Below are 19,019 nucleotides of genomic sequence, written 5' to 3'. Positions count from 1 at the left end.
TAACAACATCAAAGCCAAATCCTCATCCTCAAACTTCACATCTAAATTCAATAGGTCTGCTACTAATTGATTAAACATAGTGATGTGTGCATTCATAGTAGTACCTTGTTGGTAGTCAAATCGGAACAACTTTTTCTTCATCAGGAGCTTGTTCTGACCACTCCTCTTCATAAACTTGTCCTCCAATGCCTTCCACAGTTTGTGTGCAGAAGTCTCGTTTTTTACAACATACTTCTGCTTTCTGGACAGGCAGGATCGAATAGTTCCGCATGTCAACCGGTTGATGATGCTCCAGTCTTTCTCCTCTACCTCTTCTAGTTTCTCTCATTCAATAGCAATATCAAGACCCTGCTGAAAAAGAGAGTCCAAGACCTCTCCTTGCCACATGCCAAAATGTCCAGTGCCATCAAATATTTCCACTGCCAATTTCAAAGTGGACACCGGGAACCTCGACCATGATGACGAGGAGCCCGACACTTTGGATACATCCTTCGCTTCTTCTTCTTGATTTGCCATTACAAACTCAAAATATAGTATTCAATATTACAAATAATTTCAAACAACCCAAGGGCGAACCTTCGACTCTGATACCACTTGTTGGGAAAAACGGGTAATTTTCCCACTAAAACAGAACACTAACAGAGCTACCCGACAAATAATATTGAATAAACAGAGCGGAATAATAAAAGAGATAAAGAGGAAAAAAACACACCAGAAAATTGTTAACGGAGTTCGACCAATTTAGCCTAATCTCCGAGCAGAGCTGAACCAACCCACTTTTATTATTATGGGAGAATATATTACAAATTGAAATATTTAACAGTGAAGGAGGAGATGTTATTTTATAACCCTCAAACCTCCTTCCCAAATAATGAACCCATCGATGTGCGACTTAGGATTAAACCAAAATCAACAATATCTACATAACCTACATAACCGAATCTCATTATATTATATCTGCTAAAGATAAGATCAAAACCAATGAATTTTTCACGCATTCCCATAACCCTCTTAATACTCTTGCATTGCCAGTGACCCCATACTATCACAAAATCAGCACACCATTGCCTCTACATAACCTACATAAAAATCCTAAGAAGATTTTAGGTAAGTAATTAAGTAAGTGAGAAGATTGAGTTAAAAAAATAAAAATAAAAAGTTAATAAAATTTACTAGCGAAATTATAAAATTGAGGTGAGAATTGAGAAATAAAACCTCTGCCACATCCATCTCCACACACCCAAATAGCATTGCCTCCTCTATGTAGTCATTCCTTCTGCTGCCCCAGTTAATCAAAACAGCATCCTCTTGGGAAGATACATGTATATTGTCGAAGGCTTGATCTACCTGCACTAACAAATGAAAAGGCACCAAAATCCTCTCAAATTTCTGAACACCATTCAGCATAATTGGTCATAAACACAAGAAAAAACTGCACCCTTTCTACTTAGCTTCACGTTTGTTTTGCATTGGTTTCCAAAAGAAAGCCTGCATCAGCAAAAAGACCAGCACCCTCATCCTTAGCTTCACTTTTGAAAAGACCCTGCACCATGCAATCTGTGCTCCAGCAGACTCACTTATGCAGGGGAAACCGCGGAGGAGAGGGTGATAGATGCTCCAATTGGGAGAGCTAAAACTGCACAATTTTCTCCATATTATTTTCTGCTTGTGATTCATTCGTGACCATAATTATGAGAAACCCCGTGAATAAGTTGCAGATGAGTAGTAGCCACACTTGGAAGTGGAATAGTAAGTGACTTGGAATACTCTCAATTACACATTTTCAGTGGCTGCTCATAAGGTTTTGAGTCGCATACTGAATAAGAAAATTTGGTTTTGGCGTGTTTATTTCTTATCCAATCCCACCATCCAACTTGTGCAATTGTAAACAGAGTCTATACTACTCAATTTTTGAAAATTATATTATTCTTATGATTCCAATAAGTAAATGATTTTTGTGCTTTTCCAGACCTGTTTTGTTTAATACTTAGATCCACTAGGCTAAATTGGCTGAAATGATGTTTTGCCTACCTCCCCAATTATTGCACCTCTTCCGGACTTTTCTAGCAAAAGTACACGTAAAGAACAAGTGGTCGTGTTTATGTAAACAGATATAATTTTAAGTGAATGGTAAGGATATAAATGAAAAAAAAATTAATTAATATTGTATTAAATTTTTGGATATAACAAATAAAGACAAAAAATATTTATAGAGGAAATAAATAGACTAGTAGATACTATTTTTTCCTAGGGTAATTATTCCATCACTAGTCTAGATTAAAATATATTAATATGATGAATCCATTTAAGTTATATATATCTTTCTTGAAAACAAATAACTTGGACATAAGTTTATATTCATCAAATTGACAGTAATATATGAATTTTATAAATTAATTTTTTTTAAATTGTTTTTACTTAGATATTTAACTGGAAACCTTTTCACTGGACCACTACCCAACTGGATAGATAGGCCAGACTATACGTAAGTAATTCAAAGTTCAACTTATATATGATTTGTTAAACTAAACTATTAATTAGTTTCATCTGTGGTTCTGAATTGATCACATGTATAATTTGATATAGTGATCTCTCATATAACAATTTGAGCATCGAAAACCCAGAGCAATTGACATGTCAACAGGGAAGCGTGTAAGAATTTTTTTCCTTAGCATAGTTTTCTAATTTTGAGATATTATTTGAGTCTTGTCCATTTTCTGTGTGCCTTAGGAACTTGTTTGCATCATCGTTGAAGGGAAATGACTCGTAAGATTTGTATTACTCCTACTAAATTAATCTTATCTATAAGTATATCTTATGCTACTGACTTAACATGTCTATTATTTTCTCAGGGGAATGGTTTCATGTTTAGGCAACAATAACTGTCCTAAAAGTAAGTTTATATTATATAAGTTTATATTATATAAGTTTTAAACATTAATATTTATCTAATGCTTTATTATTTGAACTTGTCCAATTTTAGTATGATATAAATATCTTAGTATGTTGAAATGATATTGCCTAGATAATCACTTTCCAACATATGCTTATAGTTATTTGAATAATTCCACTAGTCATGATCATGGATGGTACTTGTCAATGATTTCCTATATGAATTACAAACCCAGTTACAAGTATGTACCGGGGTCTTTGTATCAATTTTGATTGCACTTTCTTTTATCGGCAAATTTTGATTACACTTGATTTGTATTTTTGTGTTTTTTTTTTCTATAAAGTGCCACTTTGTTTTTCATTATTTCCAACTATTGGTTGTAGACTAAATATTTACTTCCAGAATTAGTGATTATTATCACTGTCCTTTTAATAAAAGGTTGATGGGAAAAAACACATCAAAATCAAAGAAAGAAAGAAAACAAATGATGGGTCTCATTCTTTTCTTTATTTCTTTTTCTTTTCCTTAACAAGGATTTTACTATTCTTTTCAATTTTGAATCACATATATTAATCTAGTTCTCATTTTTATTTTTCATGAAAGCGATGTAATTGTCAAGTACTTTTACATAAACTTTGGTATGTTATCTTTGTCATATTGACAATAAAAAATTACCAGTTTCCCATTCCCAGGCTTGTATAATTCAGTTAGACTCTCTAGTTTTTCCCTTCATACTTAAGATGAAATAAAAAATTGAGTTTTTTATACATTAGTAGAAAGTAAAATTTGTTTTCAATATTTTTCTTCTAACAATCTTCTTATTATGCTTGATTCCTTACATTGGTTTTTCACCATTTTTTGGTTGTCCCAGCTTTATACTCTCTCCATGTAAATTGTGGAGGGAAGTTAATATCTAATGGAAACATAAAATATGATGATGATTCACAAGAAGCTGGCCCAGCAAGATTTCGTCGAACAGGATCAAATTGGGTATTTAGCAACACTGGTCATTTCTTTGATAGTGGTCGTGTGGACTACTATACTTGGTCTAATACAACAAAGCTTGACAACAACAATGACGAATTATATATGGATGCACGTGTTTCTCCCCTTTCTCTCACATATTATGCATTTTGCATGGGAAATGGAAGCTACACAATAAGCCTTCATTTTGCAGAAATAATGTTCACTGATGATCAAACATATAGCAGCTTGGGAAGACGTGTGTTTGACATCTATGTTCAGGTGCATGGTTTTATCATCTTACCATTGTCCACCACATGCTAATGTTAACAACTTCCTTTTGTTCTTCATGAGCCATTTGTGTTTGAATTGAAATATTGCAGAGAAAGTTGGTGCTGAAGGATTTCAATATTGCAAAAGAAGCAGGAGGAGTTGGTAAAGCAATCATAAAAAAGTTCACTGCTACAGTGAATAGCAGTACCTTAGAGATTCGCTTGCAGTGGGCTGGAAAAGGGACTACTGGTATACCATTTGGATCAGTTCATGGTCCTCTCATATCTGCTATATCTGTTGATCCTGGTTAGTGCTACTTCTCCACATTGTTTTTTCGGCCATCACCTCATATGATCTAATATAACTAATCTATTTTTGTCATAATGAAACAGATTTTACACCCCAAGAGGAAAATAAAGATGGTGTACCTAAGCATTATATTGTTGCAATTATAACTGGAGCACTTGTTATCATCATAATATTTGCCATAGCTTGGTGGAGAGGATGTTTAAGAAGAAAGGTATCATTACAAAAAGGTAAGCACTAAGAGGTTATAATAATTATCATTTATAAAAAAATTTGCCATAAATTTATGATACCAGCATATAATAGATAGATTTAAAAGTAAAGATTTTTTTTTATCAGACAAAAAATAATAAAATAAAAGTGGAGCGTTGAAGGAATGTTGTAACCCATATAAAAAATACTAAGACCCTAAATAGGCTCGTACCTTGCATTTTTTACCTCTCCCCTAAACATACAAGATTACTGGACTGAAACTAACCAAAAGCACCCGACATACTTAACCTACAATAATAGCCTTCATACCAATATATGAGGACGGATCAACAAAATAAACTCGTTCAAAACTGTACGAAAATCCTAGTATAAAAAAGCTCTTCTACTAACTACCTTCCATCACTTTGCATATGTCAATGCTGCATAAAATTGGCAAACTGCCTTCTTTCAACAACTCAAAACCAAAAGTAGACAACCTAGCTTATACTTCTTCCTCCATGAAAAAGTCATTTGCAACAAAATGGAAGGAATGAATTGTTTGTCAAAGATTTTCGCAAAGAATGAATCTTTATCAAACAATCACAGATAAGCAATTAAGGAAAGCAATTCAACCAAAGATACAGAAACTGTTTTCAGAATTTTAACTGATTGAAATTTCATTTTAATCGATTGTTTATACCAGCAGCAGAAACAAAATTAAAACAAACAGTTATAAGGAGATAGAGATAGAGAGATTTACACAACGAATTTTATACTAGTTCACTCAACCTTGAACTACATCCAGTTCTTAGAACAACCTCTGAGTTCCACTAGTAATCAATTACAGATTACACCAACACACCACAAAGAGGTGAGCTTGAAAACCAGAAGACCCACTCACCCTCTTTGCAACACCACACACCTCAAGTCAGAACACCCTCTGAATTTGCAAGATTTCACACACACTTACAAGTTAATGAAAGTACAATTAAAAGAATGATGAAAGGAATAGAAAACACCTAAGATTACACAAACCAGAAAGTCCTATGATCAGATCTTGTACCAGAGCAAAACTTAACAACAATCTTGCAAACCTTTTGAAAACTTCTTTCAAAAACTAATCTCAATCTCTCTTTGATCTCAAATTTGTGTAAAACTTGTTCTTTTTTGTTTTGAAAGAAGGGCTATATTTATAGCACTTAAAAAATAGTCGTTCAAGGCAACATTAATGATCCAAAGCAGTTTTGATTACACCAGAAATAGAATAACAGGTTTTCAAAAAACTGTTAGAGAAAGTCACAATCAACCGGTTGAAAACACGATTTAACCGGTTGAATTGGTTAGATAGTTACATAACCAAATCAAAAATAGTTTCAAAACCTTTAAGCCAGCTAAGTGATAAACAACCGATTATTTCGATAATTCAACCGGTTATTTTTCTCTTTGCTTAGAAAAACACTTTGCTTTTTAAAACAAATTGGGTAAGCTTTGTGCAAGGATTAAGAATTGATCTTTACATAGATTCTAAACACTCTAATCTAAACACAAACCAAAAGTAGCAAGGCTTCAAGCTTCATCTTGGATTTGAAACATCAAATCTCCCATGCTCTACAATCTCCCCCTATTTGATGGAGACAAATCCTTGGGATGCTTTTTGGAATGTTCTTGTTTAGAATCTGTACAACCTAAATTCATGAGAAAACATAGAAACACGGGATAATCTATTCCAATCAAATAAGCACCACAAACCAATTCCCACTAGGTGATTTCCAGAGAGGAACATCAGCCAAATCAGATGAGAAACCAGTCAACATACAGAGGTGCAAACACAGATAAACAATCGATTATTTCGCAGAAATAACCGGTTATTTCGAAACCTGCAGAATCTAACTGAATGACCTTTCTTCATGCAATAAAAGCATGTAAGAACCGATTGAATCGACCTTTTAACCGATTGTTTTTCTGGTACAATTGAAAAAGGTTTTGAAATCCCATTTCCTTTGCTTTGTGGATAAAAACCTAAACCAGCTTTTCCAAAAACACAATTTTGAGATGCAAGAACATCTTCAAAGTTGGATTTTCCAGTTGTAAGTTTGTCCAAAGTTTTCAAAAGATAGTGAATCTTTCTTTCAAGATTTTCACAATTTTCACAAACATTTGACTCACAACTACAAGTTGAGTTTTTGTAAATCAAAAGAAGGTTTTCAAAATCTTCCTTTGTTTTTCCCAACTCTTCTTCCAAAGACTTGACTATGTTTTCCAGCCAATTATTCAGACCTTTCAACCGATTGTGAGAAACTGCCAATCGGTTAGCCTCTTCATGAGCTTCATTAAAAGCTTTAAGCAATTGATAATAGTTGTTACCTTTGATTGAAGATGATGAACTCATGCTACTGGATACAGATGCTCTAAGGCACAAGTTTGCTTCTTCATCATCAGAAGAGCTAGAGGATGATACCTCATTGTCATCCCATGCCACATATGCCTTCTTGGCTTTTCCCCTTTTCTCATTTTTGAAATCTGCTCTTTCTTTGATTTCATTGTTGGGGCATTTTGCCTTGATATGACCATGTTCACCACAGCCATAGCAAGTGTACTTGTTAATATTAAAATCAGTAGGTTTTTAAGAGCTATACCTCTTTGAAGCTTGATTTTTCTTCTTCAAGAACTTGCTGAATTTTCTTGACAATAGACTCATGGTTCTTCATCACTCCCACTTGAGTCTTGTTGTTGTTTGTGATTGCAAGCTTTGAGTGCTATGCTTTTGTTGTGTTTGTCCTCACTTTCTTGGACAACAAGCCTATTCATTTCGAGCTCGTGTTCCCGAAGCTTACCAAACAATGAAGCAACTGTCATTGATGTCAAATCTTTTGATTCTGAGATGGCAGTGACCTTTGGTTGCCATGTTCTATCAAGAGATTTCAATATATTGATGTTCAGCTCCTCCTTGTCAAAAGTCTTTCCAAGACTCATCAAATGATTCACTATGTGAGAGAACCTTTTTTGCACATCACAAATGGTCTGTCCCTTCTGCATTCTAAAGAGTTCATACTCTTGAATAAGAGCATGCTTTATGGCTCTCTTGACATCGTTTGTCCCTTCATGTGTGACTTCAAGAATGTCCCACATTTCCTTTGCTGAGCTACACTGTGATACCTTGAAAAACTCATCACAACTCAAGGCAGAGGTTATTATATTCTTAGCAATCCGGTCAAACTTGACTTTCTTACTTTAAGCCTCAGTCCAATCAGATGAAGGTTTATCAATTAAAACCTCATCTCTTTTGACTTGAGGTATAAATGGACCATTTTCAATTGTTTCCCAAATACCCTTATCAGTTGGATGCATAAAGATTTTCATTCTCACCTTCCAAAACTGGTAATTGACACCAGAAAACAGTGGTGACCTGTTTATGGAAGCATCTTCTCCAAAAGGCAACTTGTCAGCCATGTAAAAAGATTTTTCAGAAAAAATATAAACTTAAATATTTTTCAAGAACCTAGCTCTTGATGGCTTAAATAAGAGGGGGGGGGGGGGGGGTGGTGAATTGTTTGTCAAAGATTTTTGAAAAGATTGATTAAGAATAAACCTTTATCAAACAATCACAGATAAATAATTAAGGAAAATATCAACCAAAGATATAGAAACTGTTTTCATAATTTTAACCGATTGAAATTGCATTTTAATTGGTTGTTTATACCAGCAGCAAAAACAAAATTAAAACAAACAGTTATAAGAAGATAGAGATAGAGAGATTTACACAACGAATTTTATACTGGTTCACTCAACCTTGAGCTACATCCAGTTCTCAGAACAACCTCTGAGTTCCACTAGTAATCAATTACAGATTTCACCAACACACCACAAAGAGGTGACCTTGAAAACCACAAGACCCACTCACCCTCTTTGCAACACCACACACCTCAAGTCAGAACACCCTCTGACTTTGCAGGATTTCACACACATTTACACAAACCAGGAAGTCCTATGATCAGATCTTGTACCAGTGCAAAACTTAACAGTAATCTTGCAAACCTTTTGAAAACTTCTTTCAAAAACTAATCTCAATCTCTCTTTGATCTCAAATTTGTGTAAAACTTGTTCTTTTTTGTTTTGAAAGAAGGGCTATATTTATAACACTTAAAAACTAGCCGTTCAAGCATTAATGACCCAAAGCAGTTTTGATCACACACAAAACAGAATAATAGGTTTTTAAAAAACTGTTAGAGAAAGTCACAATCAACCGGTTGAAAAAACGATTTAATTAGTTAGACTGTTACATAACCAAGTAAAAAACAGTTTCAAAACCTTTAAGCCAGCTAAGTGACAAACAACCGATTATTTCGATAATTCAACCGGTTATTTTTCTCTTTGCTTAGAAAAACACTTTGCTTTTTAAAACAGATTAGGCAAACTTTGTGCAAGGATTAAAAACTCTTCTTTACATAGATTCTAAACACTCTCATCTAAACCAAAACCAAAAGTAGCAAGGCTTCAAGCTTCATCTTAGATTTGAAACATCAAAGCTCCGATGCTCTACAAAAAGTATATCCACTTGGAAACACAGAATAAACCAAGAAACTCTAATTTCTTGGTCAATAGTTAGTCCAAAAAGGGGACAGAACATGACACACAATGAAAATCTCTACATTATCGTTTACCTCATTGTTAAAAATTATGTTATTTCTATAACCCATAAAACCCATAAAATTACCATCCACACAACTTTCCATTCCATACCTCTTGCTATTTTTTGTTCAAACTTATCATATTAAATTGTTCAAAAGTGACAGTTTTGGAGTGTGATGCAAAACATTTGTTACTCTTATCCACCTATTACACATATTCTAAATACCCCAAGCCTTCCTGCATGTGAAAAAAAAGGGTGATTTGTGTCTTCGTCTTTCATTCCACACGTCGGGCACAATCAATGTTTAAAAATTCCTTTTAAATGCTATAGTGATTACTATTGGTATCTTGAGAATCTTAAAATACAATGCTTCAAAAGAATGTATTTTGATGAAAAAAAATTGCATGACACTAGTTCTCTCGTTTATAAGTTATTCACATGATTATATGGATAAATAATTTCCATTTTATTTCGTATTTATTAATGATTTATGTTTTAATCATATTCGACAAGAATGAGTAACAAATCTACACTTTTTTTGGTAATTGTGTCTATTGAGTAATTAGACATGTTTAAACTTGATGATTGATATAATAATGTTTCACACATTCAACATTTTCTATGATTATTCATAAGGAAATGGTAACACCCACACATACCATCTTACATAAATATATATATTTTTCAAATCCTGTTATTTTTATTTTCATAAATATTTTGTCAAAAAATACGTGTCAAAATTTAAGCTTTTAAAAGATGATTTTCTAATTAATTCCATGTTTAATTATATTAAGATTATTCACATTCACTAGTAATATAACTAGAATATACATTACAAGAAAATTATTAAATAGAAATTAATTTTAAAGACCAAAATAATTAGTTATTACTTGATTAAATTAGAGATCATTTTATAAACTAAAAACTTTTAGTATCTAAAGTAGTTTATATTATTAATAAAAATTTATAAAATAGTTTCTAAATTAATATCTATTAATTAGTTATCAAGGTTTTATCTACTTACTACTTTATTTTCTAAATTAGTCTCTATTAGTCTTTTATATTCTAATTTAAAATTTAAAATATTAGTATCTAAAACTTAGGTAACTAATTTAGATACAAATTTAAAAACAATTTTATAAATTTTTATTAATAATAGAAATCACTTTAGATATGAATTACTTTTTAGTTTCTAAATTAGTATTTATTTTAGTTAATATAGTAACTAACTATTTTCAGTCTTTAAATTTGATTACTATTTAATGATTTTCTTGTAGTGATATACTATAAACAATAATTTTTCATTTGATCGATATTTTGAAATAAAAAAGTCTAGTCAAGGTCTAATATATTTAGTCTCAATAAAATCTTGTTTTTATTTAAAAAATTAAAATAAATAAATTGGATTATTTAAAGATGTTCTAACCAATATACCATAAAAGTTTAAGACTTTTTAATAAAAATAAGCAAACAATGCTGTAAGTCCAAAAACTGCAAAAGAAGATTTACAAAGGTAATTGTTTTATATAGTACTCCACAAATTGGGATTACCACTACACCTATATTGTTTCCTACACTAGAACACTTCCCCCCTCCCAAATAATTCACTTCTATGACAACATTAGACAGAGTTATAACATAAGCTGTAGGTGAGACATGTTTGTAGCCACCAAACCTTCTTTAGTGAACCTATAACCACAAAAGTTGCTACTGCTAATTAACCAAGACCAAAACTTGAGCTTCAGACTTTTGTTAGTTTTTGACAGATCTTGATACTTCATCCTTTCAGCGTTCCTTGTGCTTAATATGTCTAACACCCAAATATGACATCCATCCCCTGATTTAACAGTTTTGCACTGTACCCTAATATCCCCTGTGGTTGTCCCCAGTTTTTAAGCCCTATATACATTCCTACACAGAATAAACCTTACACCTTTATACTGATCTACCTTAGTGTACTTAAACAAACCATGGAATTAATACACTAGTTAGAGTAAGTGAAATGCGCCCTTGGATATTTATTGGACCTTTATAGTTATAAATTTCACATCAAATTTTGGTCTTAGACATATAAAGAGGTGTTAAGATGTTTCAAGAATATATCCAAAATACTCTTTAAACAATCCTTCTCACACTTAGGCTAGCTTTCATTAGTTAGACTTGATCTATTTGTAATATATTAATAGGTTTGTATATATTGTTATTAACACTTTCTTTTAAAGATATGATCATCCCTAATTTGTTCCATTACATAAATTTGATCGCCAATATCGTATTTTGACATCTCTAAGAGAAAATAAAGAAAAAAGTTTTGATACTAAATTACCATTTTGATCTGTTTATTACCGACTCGAGAATTAATAAAGGACAAAAAATATGGTGTTTACCTTGTTACCAAAATATAAAGTATTGAATGACACTAATTATAAAGGTTTAAACAATGCTTATTTTGAAACTGAAATTAGTTCTTAGCTTAATTAAAGTAGTAAGTTTATCTATTGTGACATAAATTTCAGTTTTTTTTTTGCAACATTTTTCCCAACTATTTATGCATTTGCTTGCATAACTTATAATATCTTATAAACTACTATAGGTAGTATACAAATTATTGTTTTAATTATGTCACAACATATTTATGCTTTTCTTCTGTCTCAACAGAATTAATGGGTGTAGATTTCCAAACTGGCTTATTTAGCTTAAGAAAAATCAAAGCTGCAACTAAAAACTTTGATATTAACTTCAAGATTGGAGAAGGAGGTTTTGGTCCTGTTTACAAGGTATTCTCGATTTTCAACATTTTGTATATGACTTATTCACAACTTCCCAAACATAATTTAATCAAAGCTGAAAATGCAGGGTGTTCTCTCAGATGGCACGGTAATAGCAGTTAAACAGCTTTCTTCTAAATCAAAACAAGGGAATCGTGAGTTTATAAATGAGATTGGCATGATTTCTGCTTTGCAACACCCTTGTCTAGTTAAACTTTATGGTTGTTGTATGGAGGGAAATCAGTTGATGCTAATATATGAATACATGGAAAACAACAGTCTTGCTCGTGCTTTATTTGGTAATTTTCTTTTGTTTGTGTTAAGTTTGTTAACTCTATTAATAATCTACATTTCAATATACTATGTCCTCTACTTTTTGTGCAGAACCAGAAAAATTTGAATTGAATCTGAATTGGTCAACAAGGCAAAAGATATGTGTTGGTATTGCTAGAGGTTTGGCTTACCTCCATGGAGAGTCAAGGCTGAAGATAGTTCATAGGGACATCAAGGCCACTAATGTGCTACTAGACAAAGATCTCAACCCAAAGATATCTGATTTTGGTTTGGCGAAACTTGATGAAGATGGCTATACACACATAACGACCAGAGTAGCTGGCACTTAGTGAGTTATTATATATTAGTATGTTTTTATGAATTTTTTTAGTAATATTCATCATTTTACATTTAAAGATTACAAGCACTATGACTTAAAATATGTTAGATGCATAACCAAATTCTTTTGGTAAATTTGTTTTGACTTTAAAATTGTATTCACAACTGTTAATGTGAGTTTTTAACACTGCAGTGGATACATGGCTCCAGAATATGCAATGCATGGTTATTTATCTGGTAAAGCAGATGTGTATAGTTTTGGTGTTGTTGCGCTAGAAATTGTTAGCGGAAAGAGTAATAGCATGAATTGGCCAAAGGAAGGATGTTTCTCTCTCGTTGATTTGGTAAGTTTTACTCTCATGGATCTCCAACTTCCATGCCCATATGATTGCATTATACAATATCTTAAGAATTTTTTTTGTTTCATAAGCTCTGTATTAAAAATATCATTTCAATATTAATGTAGTGCAGCATTTGAAGAACAAAACAACCATAAGTCTATATGTTGATTTTAATTTATATTAGAACTAAGTTGTTTCTATTTTTTTTTTCTAGGTGCATCTCTTGAAAGAACAAGGTGATCTAATGGACCTAGTTGATGAAAGGTTGGGTAAGGATTTCAAAAAAGATGAAGTAATAGTAATGATTAATGTGGCTCTATTATGTACACAAGTTTCTCCAATGCACAGACCCACCATGGCTTCAGTTGTATGCATGCTTGAAGGAAAAACTAATGTTCAAGAAGTGGTGTTAGATACAAGTGAAGTCATGGATGGAAAGAAGTTGGAGATGCAACAATATTACAGTATAAGAGACAAAAATATAACTGAAGAAACTCAAGAAGAGAGCATCTCAATGAGTGAAACTTCAGCATTTATGTCTGATACAGATTTATATTCTATCAACATGGATTCTTCTTTCCTAGAGAAGAGTCATTAGATAATTATCACCACTTAGTAGAGAATATATATTTTATACTTAGGTATATCCTTTTGTTGTGAATATTTTGTAAGAAATAACTAGAATAACTATTGTTAGTTATTTCTTTTATGGATTGCTTTTATAAGGTGGGTTTCTTTTGGTTGTACGTAGGCTTTTCCTGATATTATGTAAAATACTCTCTCTTTTGTATTTAATTCAATATCTCATAATTTTTCTGATTGGTGTCTTGAACCACTAGTTTGTGTGAGGTCTGTCAAAAAGTTTTAGGAGGAGTTTACCTTGAGTATTGGGGATATGCTTGTTAGTTATGTGTTGTATGATAGGTTTGTTTTAAGGTTTTTTGCTTGTGTAACGAGGCAGGAGGGCGAATTTCTTAGGAAGGTCTTTTGTATACAGGTTGAGGTATTGAAACACCTCGTATTTATTTATTTGTTTTTTACTAATAAAAAAACGTTACCCGTTGTTGGTACTCTTTGGTATCGTGGTTGCATGTTATTTTTCGATAAGCAGACCAAGTCAACTGTAGTACAACTAATAAAAGGGGTTGTCATATCCACATATACTAGAGATAACTAAGATATTAATATCTTTCAAAGGGAAGTAGGGATATGATAATATTGGAGTGCATATGTGACATTTAATAAATTTAATAGATAAAATATAAATATTATAAGTAGTGATATTGAAACTTAATGCAAAAAGGAGAAGTTTTATATTCAAAACAAGTGTGGGATTGAATCACTTTATAAATATTTTTTTGCTAATGTTACTTACAAATGTTTTGGTATTCAAGTTCATTGTTCTTTATGGTCAATCCAAGTTAATCACTTGCTCATGGTAATCTAGAACAACAAACTATCATAATCAATTCTTTGACTTACAATAGCCTGCTTCTACATTAAGATGAAACAATTCAAGCCAAAAATTCAATTATGTTGCCAAACAGTGATTTTTTTTTTAAAGAGTTCAAAAAATAAACTTGTTTCCCAACATCATTCAAGTTCTAAGGGCATGAATGGTGATTCCTCACATATCACGCACTGAGTATTCAATGAAATCAAACGAACTGGAACAATCAAACATTCACAAATAACAAAAGCTAAGAGATATTACATTGTTCTGCAATCCCAACAATATATATGTAGTTACTCATGATAAAGCTTACAAAGAAACCCATGAAGGAGTAGCTAGCAACAAAGGACATGTAGCATTGAATGTTGCATGCTAGCTGAGGTTGATTCCTTCTACCTTAAGTTACATCTTCGTTTCAACCTCTCATTTATGAACTAACGACTGCTTATAACATATAGTTTTATCAAACAAATTTCAAAGTTCCCTTAATGTGGTATAAAGTTAACCTAGGTCGAATCCCCAAAGAAAACATGTTGGTTGAATTCATTATTTCAATGTTCTTATCTTCACAAATTAAAATGGGGGAAATTGCTTTGAATTACGAACTATTAGGAGAAGTAAAATGAAAGACTAAGTATACATTCTTTCTACCAAGACAATCATCTAATGTAAAAGAAAAGTAAATGAACTGCAATGTAGATAAAATCAATAAAACACAACCACCATTTCTTCTGGCATGCGATCGCGGACCATTTCGTCTGATAGTTGTTTCACAGAAAATTAAATGGATTCAATGCAAAACTATAAACAAAGTAAAATGACATTCTCTTCACTATCAAACAATTTGAGAGAAATCACTTTACAAATCGTCTGATAGAAAAGTGTAGGTGAACAACAAGAGGTGCAAAAAGAATGTACATGACAAGGAAAATAATTTGCGAGAATTGTAAAGAGCTAGAAATCTAAATTGCTGGAAATGTAAATTGTGCAGAAGCAAAAGTTGTGAATGTGAAACAGAGTATGACTGAAATGTAAATTGAAACTGATTTAGAACGTTTCAAAATGAAAATGGAATGAAAAATTTCAAATGTAATTGGTAAAATTGCAAATAAACGTGAATCAAGTACACGTTCATATATGAAGAAACTAAACTCAATTTTGGAATTGAAAATAAAGAGACCTTCAAAAGTAAGGAATCAAAAATTGGAATCCTTGATAACGGAGAACATATCCCCAATTGGTTTAATGATCTTAAAACTCATTCCAATCGAAAACATAATTCTTAAAAAGTTTTTGAAGAGAAAACACTAACACAAAGAACATTGTCTGTCGTGATCTTAGAATCAGTGTTACCCATTTTCATAATCAAATTCATTTCCAAGAATATCATTGAAATCAAATGAACTGTAAGAGAAAAAGGAAAAGAAGAAGAAGAAGAATAAGAATAGATTGAACTTGAAACATCAAAAAGCAGAAAAAACTGAAAACAAAAAACTAAACTAAAACTTTTAAACTGCTAAATTTCTTCTCCCTCCTTATCTATATGTCATACCCCCTATTTATGGAGTTTTCACTTTGGAATGGATTTCAGATTTTCATTCAACAACCCTAAATTCGGTTAGGCTTTTAACTATCTTCTACAATTTTCCCTTTTCAGTCAGGTTCTCTTCAGTTAAGTTTTCTGTCTCCAAGTTTTCTTCTTTGGCAGTTGATAAGTGTCATATTTTAATAATATTTCATATTAAAAGATAGACACTTATGGATACTTATTGATAAAATAACTATAATTTATGAATTTAAACCTTTTTACATATTTTGTTATTATAATATAAATAAGAACGATTTATTCCCAAATTTGTGTTACTTTCAGGATTCTAGGAAAAAATGGAGATGAAAGGGCGAAAGAAGAATAAACAAGATAAAAAAGGCAATCTAGAATGCAAATTCAACTCGCCCAACTCACCTAAGCCAAAAACATTCCAAAGGAACTTGCCCAAGCAAGCCCAGAAGTGCCCAAGTGAGAGCACTACAGAGACGTTGGGCTTTTCTCGTCCAACCCGCCCAGACGAGCCATATCACACCCAAGCGAGAAGTCACTTAGCCCAAGCCTGATAAATTTTCTACGACAAGTGCAACATGTTGTTAAAAGTAATAATTTGTCTCTAAGGATGAATATTGAACCCACAAAGAACAATTGAATAATCAAGTAAAATATTCATTAAATAGAAAACAAAATAATAAAGTTTTTTGGAGTTTGTTATAATTGCAATGAGTAATAAGAAAACAAGTCAAAGAGTTTGTTGCTTCAACTGGGAAAATAGGCATTAAAGTTCATCTTTCTCACTCTTTTGTATTTTGATTAACATGACAATATTATGTCTTTTGATTGATATTGATGCCCGTATAAAAATCATTTATATCGATTCCTCGCATATAAAATTATTGAGATGTTTCCTAAATATCGACTCCTCGCATATTTATAAAAATTCTTATCATTAAGATTAGACGTTGATAGCAATTAAAATTTTAAATCTATTCCTAGCATTGAAATATGTTAAGCATTATCATTTGGGTCAGAAACTTAGAAGTACTTTCTAGTCAAATCTAAATTTTGAGATCATCATAAAGCAAGCATTAGAAACAAAACGAAAATACCAATCATCAATCAAGAACAAAATATTATGTTTATCAATACAAAAGAGTTTGAACATATTAATCTCAATCCCAAAGGGTAGAATTAACCACACATGATGACTGTTACAAACAGGGAGAGCAAGAAAAGATGATCAAAGATATTTCTCCTTGACGACTGCCTCCTCTAAGATTTCTAACACCTCTTATTTTCCCAACTGGATTACAATTCACTCAATGCGTCTCTAGGGTTGTGCCTCAAGCCTCCTATTTAACCTAATTGGCTTGGGCTAAATGACTTCTCGCTTGGGCGTTATTGGGTTCACCTAAGCAAGTTGCATGAAAAAAAGGTCCAATATCACTAGAGAAATCTCACCGAGGCGAGATTGAGCTCGGATGGGCGAGATCCTCTAGGGCGTTTGGCTTAGGCGAGTTTGGACGAGCTTTGGTGAGATTTGGTTCGTTCCACCTTTCCCTTTTTAGCTTCGTATATTCTCCTTTTGCACAATCATCTCCATTCTTTCCTAGAATCATGAAATTAACACAAATTTGGGAATAAATCGTTCTTATTCAAATTAAAATCACAAATATGTAAAAAGGTATAAATTCATAAATTAGAGGTTATTTTATGTTTATTTTATCAATTAATATCCATCAGTGCCTATATTTTAATATGAAATATTATTGAAATTTGACACTTATAAAGCCGAACTAGGTTCATAGAAGGTGATAGAAAACCCTATAGCAGGGAACCATTAAAGAGAAACGTCCTTGATCTTCTTTTCTTTTTTTCCATGCTTGTAAGGGCCAATATGAGTGGCTAATTATACCCTTTGGGATTGGGAGTAATTTGTTCAAACTCTTATGTATTGAGGTGATATTTAAATATGATATTTTTTCTTCTTGATTGATGATTGGTATTGTCATTTTAATCTTAATGCTTGTTTTTTATGATTTTGATCCCTAGATTTGACTGAAAAGTACTTCTAAGTTTTTGACCTAAATGATAATGTTTAACATATTTGAATGTTGGAAATAGATTTGAAATGTTAATTGCTATCAACATCTAATCATTAGGATAATGTGTTTTTGTAAATATGCGAGGAATCAATATTTAGGAAACTATCTTAATAATTTTATATGCGAGAAATCGATATAAATGAATTTTATATGGGCATCAATATCAATCAAAGGATAGAATATTATTATGCTTCTCAAAATACAAAAGAGTGAGAATGATGAATCCCAATCCCAATTTTCCCAATTGAATCAACAACTCTTTACTTTGCTTTATTTATATTCCTGCAATCATACACAACAAACATCCTACAAAACTTTATTTATTGTTTTCTATTTAGTGAATCTTATACTTGATAATTCAATTGTTCCTTGTGGGTTCGATATCCATCCTTAGGGACAAATTATTACTTCTGACACAGTACACTTGCCGTAAAAAATAGTCATCAGCAACAACCTCTTTTACGTTTCTTAAGTTAATTTTAGTTTCAAATCAACACTACAAACTAAGTCAAAACATTACTTGAGACAAATCAGACAAAAATTATAGTACAAGAAATCATTTTTAGGTCATTTGAATCTTATATTTCACTGAAAGTTCAAATCTAATCTAAAAATATAAAATAAGATCAAAAGAAACTTCAATGAAATACTATAAGGTGTATTATGTTTTATAATAAAGCTCACTCATGTGCAATATTAAAAGATCTCAATTTATAGATGATGAGTAAAAGACCCATTGCATATAGATCATCACACAATCCAACAATTAAACATCATCAAACAGTCTAATCTTGGTCTCAATGCTGTAAAATATCTAATATTAAAGATAATACTTAAATAAGGAATGTTTTCCACACAAAAATAGGTCAAATGAGAAAAAGATATGTCAGACGATGTCACAAGAATAAGTTATATGATCTCAATAAAAAGGTTTCGT

At 31.8% G+C, this 19,019-nt stretch overlaps 1 protein-coding gene and 1 long non-coding RNA gene across 3 annotated transcripts in view; one reads left to right on the top strand and one right to left on the bottom strand.

The window, feature by feature from the left end:
* LOC137835244 (putative leucine-rich repeat receptor-like serine/threonine-protein kinase At3g14840) overlaps positions 1-13,796 on the top strand; it is a 37,844-nt gene extending 24,048 nt beyond the window's left edge. The window contains exons 13-24 of the mRNA XM_068643652.2: positions 2,423-2,485; positions 2,587-2,652; positions 2,731-2,766; positions 2,853-2,893; positions 3,765-4,138; positions 4,240-4,435; positions 4,522-4,665; positions 11,916-12,034; positions 12,114-12,324; positions 12,410-12,647; positions 12,831-12,981; positions 13,193-13,796. Coding sequence (XP_068499753.2) covers positions 2,423-2,485; positions 2,587-2,652; positions 2,731-2,766; positions 2,853-2,893; positions 3,765-4,138; positions 4,240-4,435; positions 4,522-4,665; positions 11,916-12,034; positions 12,114-12,324; positions 12,410-12,647; positions 12,831-12,981; positions 13,193-13,576 — 2,023 coding nt within the window. The 3' untranslated portion in view covers positions 13,577-13,796. The remainder of the gene's footprint in view (positions 1-2,422; positions 2,486-2,586; positions 2,653-2,730; positions 2,767-2,852; positions 2,894-3,764; positions 4,139-4,239; positions 4,436-4,521; positions 4,666-11,915; positions 12,035-12,113; positions 12,325-12,409; positions 12,648-12,830; positions 12,982-13,192) is intronic.
* On the bottom strand, positions 720-1,737 carry LOC137835247 (uncharacterized). Of its 2 annotated transcripts, XR_016521009.1 has the most exons (3): positions 1,439-1,737; positions 1,216-1,347; positions 720-1,092 (listed from the first exon to the last, which is right to left on the bottom strand). It is a non-coding gene; the product is annotated as an uncharacterized LOC137835247 (long non-coding RNA). The 2 variants fall into 2 exon arrangements; XR_011085055.2 differs by lacking the exon at positions 1,439-1,737 and having other exon boundaries at positions 720-1,079; positions 1,216-1,354.
* Positions 13,797-19,019: the final 5,223 nt, after the last annotated feature.

The sequence above is a fragment of the Phaseolus vulgaris genome, chromosome 5 (genome assembly GCF_051622355.1).
Source record: "Phaseolus vulgaris cultivar YP4 chromosome 5, ASM5162235v1, whole genome shotgun sequence".
Classification (NCBI taxonomy): domain Eukaryota; kingdom Viridiplantae; phylum Streptophyta; class Magnoliopsida; order Fabales; family Fabaceae; genus Phaseolus; species Phaseolus vulgaris.
The sequence above is the reverse complement of the archived record's forward strand: the minus strand, read 5'-3'. Positions and strand labels throughout refer to the sequence as shown.